At 47.5% G+C, this 8,340-nt stretch overlaps 2 protein-coding genes; one reads left to right on the plus strand and one right to left on the minus strand.

Moving 5' to 3' along the window:
- Positions 1 to 1,734: 1,734 nt before the first annotated feature.
- On the plus strand, positions 1,735 to 4,069 carry GSTUM_00001615001 (uncharacterized protein; the record flags this gene model as incomplete). XM_002835718.2 has 11 exons in its annotated part: positions 1,735 to 2,051; positions 2,113 to 2,146; positions 2,210 to 2,304; positions 2,403 to 2,424; positions 2,502 to 2,598; positions 2,674 to 2,685; positions 2,748 to 2,916; positions 2,979 to 3,512; positions 3,589 to 3,721; positions 3,793 to 3,988; positions 4,042 to 4,069. Exons 1-11 carry the CDS (start codon positions 2,022 to 2,024, stop codon positions 4,067 to 4,069), a joined length of 1,350 nt encoding a protein of 449 aa, XP_002835764.1. The 5' UTR covers positions 1,735 to 2,021.
- Positions 4,070 to 5,139: 1,070 nt separating this feature from the next.
- On the minus strand, positions 5,140 to 6,341 carry GSTUM_00001617001 (uncharacterized protein; the record flags this gene model as incomplete). XM_002835719.2 has 1 exon in its annotated part: positions 5,140 to 6,341. The coding sequence occupies one exon, from the start codon at positions 6,339 to 6,341 to the stop codon at positions 5,337 to 5,339; it is 1,005 nt and encodes a 334-aa protein (XP_002835765.1). The 3' UTR covers positions 5,140 to 5,336.
- Positions 6,342 to 8,340: the final 1,999 nt, after the last annotated feature.

The raw sequence follows: 8,340 nt of genomic DNA on the forward strand, positions 1-8,340 counted from the left end.
GTACCGACTGTGGGGAGGTGGAGGTGGGAGTGGAGGGTAGCTGTGTGTATATGAGACCCTGAAATGGAGCTAACGACCTGGCGTTCAGCGAGGGTGAGCAAGAGGGAAAGGTTTCTCCAATGTACTTAGGTACTATAGTGCCGGTACTCGTAGGGGTAAAGAAATAGTGATGCACTCGAGTAGGAGAAAAACCAAAAACGTCCAAGTTACAAGCAAGCACGGTATCAATCTATGGTACTCGTATGATGACCATTGAACACTCCCATTTTTATTCTGTTTCTGGGCAAGTCAGGAAGAATGAATGTATGTAAGCTTCCGGTAGGCAAAGTCCAATCTCAATGTTCCTACAATAGTAACTGTGAGGGCCGAAGGGAAAAAAAAGTTTTCCCCCAAATCCCGCAGACCACACACACACATGAGCGCACACATCATAAGATTATTATTAGATTTACCATCTCATTCACATAACACGATTTTTGAATTCCTCAGGCGGGGTCCACCTAAGTAAGGTTTTGGGCATCGTTCTAGAATCCAGATGAATACAAGATGACTGCTCTTATATATAGGATGCGATACCAATTTGTCGATAATCTCCTTACGAGACTTATGGTACGGTGTTTAGTCCAAACGTGGGACAGTGCCGGCATGAGATCGTGCCTGATATGATAAAGTTAGTCTGCCGCAAACAGGAACCATGAAAATCGAAGCAGAAGAATTCACCTGGCGCAGAGGATGAACACATCCGCATCTAATGAACCAGCCATGAAAACTACCTATTAGCATCATCAGTCATGGCAACATGGTAAAACTAACCCCATATATGGCAGATAAAATTGTACGCTTCCCAACAGCCTCTTTGGAAGACGGCAGAGTGCACATCTGGACTAGATTTACTCAAATCATTAGCCTATAGGATTTCGATTTCGTCCTCGTACCTGCGATGATCATTTCAAACTTCCTCAGGCTTGGGTTAACATGGTCGGGAATAGATTCGGAGGTCAAGAAAGAGTAGGCAACCGGCCAGACACCGGTGCTGTATGATACAAGATATCTCAAGTCAAGTCATAGAAAAGTGTTATCCGAACAAAGGGACTTTACTGGAGGGCACCGCGCCTATCGTAGCGATACTTCACAAACATCCTTCGTTTTGGGGACGAAGGGTCCGCATCACGGCCCTGGCAGCCCAGACCACAGGGGCCTCCCATCTGGAGGGAGAGATTCTGCAGCACGGCAAAGCAGTAGGGGAAAGCCATTGTCTTAGTCATGCGCCAAGAGGTTGACACCCCTGCTGTGGGATTGCGGCCAACGACGGACGGGACGAGTACTCGTAAATTTAAAGCGAGCGAGCAAGATGAATGAGTTCCATCACGGTCAGTACCGTACCCTACGGTCTGTATCGGTAGACTATGTCATGAGCGTGTGCTCCTGCTATGCTTCGATGTAAATGTACCCGTAGCCATTCGGCGATGAGGAATAGACTGGAAAAGCCCATGTCGATTGCATTTGTTGAAGGATTACAGATTTTCGCCCATAATCTGAATTTCAAGACCGTCTGGGAGCTACCCCCAAGCATAGTCTATCGGTATCTGTCCTACTTTTTGTGATGCTGTTCCCGTGCCCCGTCAGTTGCTCTAATTGAGGCACGTAACTCCTACCGACGCCGTATTGCACAGTACTGTACTCGTACCTCTCTGCTCCTCTCCTCTCCACCCCGTGCCCTAAAGCCTGCGTACACCCATCCACAAACGGAGCTCGCTTCGTCGTCTCTTCATAGCTGCCCTTTCACTTCACCCTACTTACCTTTGAGCTCGCGTGCGTCCTCTCTAGGTTCTTCTTTGCTACCGTGCCCCCCCTCCCCTCCTTTCAACTTTACTGCCCTGCCCAGACCGGATCTTCCACGCTGTTACCTTATACTCCCTCACCTCCACACCCCTACAAATAACACTCCCCACCGCACCTCTTCTACTCGGCCTCTCATTCTTGTGCAGTCTCTCTCCACTTCCGGCTCCGTCATCGCAGACATGAACCAATCCGTTATCCGATTGACTAGGGTCAGTTGCAATCAGAGCTCCAAACTCTCAAGACGAACCCCTCATTAACCCCACTTCACAGGAGCTCAACGAGATCAGAAAATCCAACGATCTATGTGAGCTCTAAACCCTGACCACAGCTCTCTTCTCGGTTTGCGCTAACACAAGATTTCCACCAGCCATTGCCGTGGCTTGTAGGGAGTCTGATGTTCGCAATGTCAAGGCTACTATATTAGGACCCCCCGATACTCCTTATGAATTTGGTTTTTTTGAGGTCAGTTAATGGCGCGAGTGGATCTGCTGACAAGTGTTGGATGGTCACCATCTCTGTTGCATATGTATAACTGACACTGCTTTCCTCCTATCTTATAGTTTGCATTGAAATTCGGCAGAGGTTGATTTCCTCCTGAACCCGAAACTACAAGTTCAGGCTCTGTTAACCGTTGACTGTCAAACTTACTTGCACCACAGACTACCCCACCAAGGCCCCGACTGTCACTGCACTCACCACCAACTCCGGAAGGTGCCGGTTTAATCCAAATATATATGCCGTTGGCAAAGTTTGTCTGTACGTCACTATCCACCTTCACGTGCGCGCATCTGAGGAACTTTTCTGACTTGTCTGGCTTTTCTGCCCTTTTAGATCGATTCTTGGGTAAGGCGTGCTGTCCGATTGATCTTTGCGAGTTGTATGGGACGCTTACGGCTACGATTTAGTACTTGGAGGGGTGACCGTGGCGAAGAATGGTCTTCTGCCCAGGGGTTGGAATCAATTTTGATTTCGATCCAGAGCCTCATGTCTTCTAATCCGTACGAAAACGAACCCGGATTTGAGAACGCAAACCAGCCACACGATAAGGATAATCAGAAAGCTTATGTTCTCAAGGTACGGCAGTTGGTACTGCGTCTTGACCTACTTTTTCTATATCTAACTATTCCCCAACCTAGATCCGTCATGAAACCCTCCGTGTTTCTATTATATCTAGACTGGAAGACTATTTGGGCATCAACCCTGACGGAACCGTCCAACCACCACCAATCATTCCAGAGCAGGATATCTATGATGATGACTCGAGCATGATGGATTCGGAGGCCTCTGCGGTTTTTGAGCCTTTCAAAGATCTTTGTAAACGCCGGTTCCTTTGGTATTATGATACCTACCTCGCCTCCATCAAGGTTGAGAGTGAAAAGGTCACCGATGGTGCGCAATTTACTAAGATGCCATTCGAGCATGCTGGAAATGCTATGGAGGGAAAGTTTTTGTATTCAGAGCTAGAAAGACGTCTTAAATTCGTAAAGGAGAGATTGGACCATGAAACCGCTAGCTGGGCAGCCGAAGGCTTGATACTGCAAGACAAAGAGAGCGGGGTTGCGGCCAACTTGCAACGTCAATTCGAGCAGACTGTGGAGCACTATAAGAAGCAAGATTCCGTGACCATAGACATAGAGCTGGTGGATGACAATCCGTTTCTCTGGCGTGTGGTGAGATCGATCCCATTACTCAGGAGGGAGAAGAGGAAGGAGATGATGATGATGGTAAATACTAACGGCGATACAGACTTACTTTGGAAGACCGATGACCAACCTCGACGGAGGACTTTTTAACATACACCTCGCTTTTAGTCCTCGCTTTCCGGATGAGCAACCGAGGGCCAAATTTGTGACTCCTCTGTACCACCACCAAATAACTAGTATGGTTACCCCCTCATTGCTTCTCTCTGCCTTTCTGACAATCGCTTAACTGAATATTCACCAATTCTAGCTGATGGTATTCCATGTTATATCCCCCAAAGATATGATGAGGGTCGTCATCACATCGACGCCATTATCCAGCTCATGGAGGATGAGAGCCCCCCTTATGATCCCCGCACTCAGGTGAACCAGGAAGCGTCCAAGCTTTACTGGGGATCTAAGGAGGACAAGAGGGAGTATAACAAGAAGTTAAGAAGGTATGTTTCGTCCAGAAACCGAGAATTCAAACAATGTTTCTAACAATTCATCCCGCTTTTAGATCCGTCCAGAGATCGATGGAAGGCTAAACAGATGTGAATGATATGGAGAAACTGCTGTATTACTTTATTGTTTTATTGCTTACTCACATATCCTCCACACTTTTTGCTCCTTCTCTTCTTCTCTTTTTATTTTTATTTTTTTTATTGCTCCTCCTATATTTGTTTTTTTATTCTCATTTTCTCCCTCCCGATCTCTCATAATCTTTTCTGAGAATCACTCATGGTGGCGGTCAGTGTAATGAATATAAAGTGGAGTTGATTCATTCATTTTTCTACTTTTCTTTTTCTTCCTTCGCCAACTGGTGGTACCCTATTTTACTATATTTTTATTTCTTCTCTCCTCCTGCTGGCTTCATGACACTTGCTTGCTGGTCTAGTATTATTATTTTTTCAAACCAAAGGTTCCGGGATGAGAGGGACTCGGGGAGAGATGGGATTGGGCGTTGGCTTTTTTTTTTTTTATTCTTTTATTTTTATTTTTCATATCTAGTTTTCGCTTTCATTGTCCTCATTCAACCATCGACCAATCAAACAAGCCTGTAATCTCTTGGCTAGCTATGGTATGACATGGTATGAGTGTCGGCAGTAGCCTTTCCTCAATTGTTCGCTTCCATTCTCTATTGTGTAGTTAGTCTATGTCTTCCATTCTTCATCCAATCACTTCCTCCCCGGTCCGCCGGGAGATTTACTGACGGCTTGATCGCTCATGCCTATTCTTCACTCCCGTGATAGCCCGTCCCGTTCAGTATGGCAAAACCCTCGATTCAAATTACCGGAATGACAGTCGATCAGACCAGTTCGTCCATCTCTGGGACACTTTCCGGAAGGGAAAAAGATTGTTAAAACCCAGGCCACGATTCAATCGTATTCCTATCGGCCGATTAGTGCGGCCGAATATTATGATCCGTCCTGTCGGGCGGAGCTCTCGGACTCTTCGGGTTTAGGTAAGTTTGTTGGGTGCTGGTTGGGTGTTTGTGGTGGGAGGGCGCGAATGTATTTCTCTCGATATTGGAAGAGTGTGCTTTCGCTGGGTATGATATGGTGGTGGTTTAGATTGATATGTAACAGCACTGTACGCACGATCTGAAAACGATAACTCCGAGTGATGCTATGTGATTAGGTTTCTAGATTACGTAGTTCTGTAATGGTGGGAAGGGGGGGAGTGTATCGTTCACGGGCATTATATAAATCTAGGTGTAGGAGAGGGAGAGGGGGGGTGGAGAAAGAAAAGAGAACAGCATCTCGAAATCTACAATCCCCCCCCCTCAGCTAAAAAATAGTATGGTACCGGTGGCTAGTCCTCATGCTCATCCGATCCTTTCAATACCCCCATGGCAACTTCGAAACTCCACATCGTGGCCGCGGATAACGGCGCCGCCTTCACCAGCGAGACCACGAGTCCTCTGTACAATCCCCGCACGCCCTCAACCCTGAGCACGTCCCTGGCGGTCCCCAAAACTCCGGTGTGAACTGGTAACCGGTCGCCGAGGAGATACCTAGTCCTCGTGGGGCCCTGAACCTGCAGTCGCTTCCTGATGAGGTCCAGCGGAAACGTTCCCGTCTTCGCAACGACCCCGGCGAGCCCTCCCGAGACCGCGTCCAGGGTTTTAGAGTTCGAATCGAGTTTGTCACCGAGGAACTTCTTGGTGGCCTCGTGGGTCATGAAGACCAGCCCCATGTACGGCACAATCTGCGTCACCCCGGCACCCCAGCCGCGGAAGAAGCCGGCATAGCCCTCACTCCGACGGATCTGGCGGATGGAGTGGAGGATGGAGGTGTAGATTCTGCGGTCGCCGTTGGCTTGGGCGGCGAAGCGTGTGCGCAGGAGGTCGAATGGATATGAGAGTGTGGTCGCCGCGGCGCCGGCGAGACCACCGGAGACGAAGTATTTGAGCGAGGGGGGGAGGGCATAAAAGGGTGAATCGAGGGTCGTGGTCAAGTGTCGGTATGTGAGGAATTGGGCGGCGCCGTAGGTTATGTAGAGGAGCTCCGCGGGGATATTGCCCTTCCATAGACCGGTTATTGTTTCTTCGCGGAGAATGCGGAGGAGGGTGGGTAGAATGCCGCGGTAGAGAGGTGGTGGTGGTGGTGCTGATGCGAGGGCGGAGGGGGTGGTGGTTTGGATGGTTGGAGTGGAGGTTGGAATTGGCTGGAGTTGGAGGCGAATTTTTATGACGTCTAGGGGGGCTATGACGAACCTGGGGGTCAAGGAGCAAGTGTCAGCCTGGGGAAGAAAAGGTAGGGAAGAGAGGGAACAGGAATACCGTGATACAAGACCGGAAAAAGCTCCAGCAATCATCACGCGCTTCGCAGAAGCAGGATCTTCCTATGTGATTGCATGTTTATCAGATAGGAATCATCTCATCTTCTCTTCCCCCTTCAAGGAAGGGGCACGAAACCAATGCAACAGTGGAAATGTGGGGAGAGCAGAAGGAAGGGAGGGGAGAGGAGGGAGAGAACGGGGAAACAAGCTAGAAAGGTATCCAACTAACCATAACCAAGCGAAAGGGTAACTCACACCTTTGGTCCCCCCGGCCTTTGCCATGATAATTGCAGGTGCTGCGACTACAGTAGTCCAAGTCAAGAGGTTCAGGAAGTGGGTTGACGGTCAGTCTCGGAAGAGAATAATTTGAGGGGGGGAGAAAGAAAGAAAAACGGGAAATGGCGCCGGTATTCGTTGCTGCTTCAAACGCACACACACACTTACCGGTACGTTGGCGAATTAACGATGAGGTCTTAACTTATTCCTTCCCGCCCACTGAGAGAGGAGGGATTGAAATAGGCACCGTATCATACCGGTAGGTGCGCTTGGCCATTGGGACGAGATGAGGAAGGGAAGGGGTGAACCTGCTGTAACATTGTATGTTGCATATTCCACCTCAGCTATCAAAATGAAGAATGATAACTATTTGAACTACTCGGATATGGTGATGGGTGGAGCCATCCATTGAATTCCATTCCGAGTGATCTTTTTTACTATGAGGGTCCGAAAGCGGTGTCCTAGATGCCTCTTTGGGAGTCGCGTTAGGATTCTTTTTTAATCCTCCTGAGCAAATAACAAGTTCCTCTAGGTGCTGCGTATCAACAATTCGGTGCATCACAGTTGGTACGAGTACCAAATCGCCCATCGTTGGCTGTTAAGGGCACTCAACATGTAATATGTATTTTAACCATAAGCTCAAAGAAAGAGATTTCACAGATTTTTGCAACCTGGGAGATCGCTAGATCCATTTGCTTATCTCGCGAAAAAAAAGAGAAGAAAAAAAAGGTTATAGGCTGTCTCTTGAATTCCAATACCATACCGTGCTGTAATATCTCGTCAAATTCAGTATTTCTGCGTAGGCTATCTTGATAAATTATTTATCCATTAATCTTTACTCGAGCACTCGTACTGTTACCTTCGCACAGAATCAATGAAATTTTCTTCTGTAGCCAATTCCTAATTGACCCTCATTGATAGTACAACCTTTTGGTCTTGCTACTGAGACTTGATACGATTCTTATTAGAGAGTTTGTGCACGGAGACCCAGGTGACGGTGAAGGGAAAGGAGACCTAGGTCGTCAAATGAGTTTGTACTCGGGTGTAAGGGTATTTCGGGACCAGTAACACAAAACCCCCCTACCCCTGCCCACACGGGCAATACCCCTTTCCATCACTGTATGCATGCCAGAGTATCATAGCATAGTATAGTGTTTATCATATATACCAGCCCAGAAACAATCAGCAAACAATATGCAACAAAAAGGTGATCGTGAACGAAACCCAGTTGGTGTTCGACACTGTGAAACCACTCGAGATGAACATGTGAAGGTCATTACCTTTTGTGATGGTGCTGGATGGAATTGGTCCAGAATAGGCAGATATTTTAATATCAGCCGATGCGCTTGTAAAAAGGTAAGTATATTTATTCTAGAATGGGGGTAGAGGTGATCTAACATACTACGAATAGATTTAAAAGTGTGCAAAAGAAAATGGCACACCCTCTAATGCCCACTGCTTTGGTTGTCCATCAATATTTGATGAGGTTGAAAGGTGTCATCTGAAATCCTTTGTAACACTTGATGCAAGAACATGACGGCTAAGTTGGGATGAGATTGGTCTAGCAATGGGCTACTCATGCTGTCCACAGACTATAAAAACAGTAATGGAATCCATGGGCTATCATCATCACGTGCCTAGAAGGAAATTCGCTATTAGACCTGTAAATAGATCTATTCATGTTACCTGGTGTCAGGAGCATTTAGACTGGGGATATGAGGATTGGCTTCACATTTCGTGGACAGATGAGTTCACCTTT

The sequence above is a fragment of the Tuber melanosporum genome (assembly GCF_000151645.1).
Source record: "Tuber melanosporum whole genome shotgun sequence assembly, scaffold_113, strain Mel28".
In the NCBI taxonomy this organism is placed as follows: Eukaryota; Fungi; Ascomycota; class Pezizomycetes; order Pezizales; family Tuberaceae; genus Tuber; species Tuber melanosporum.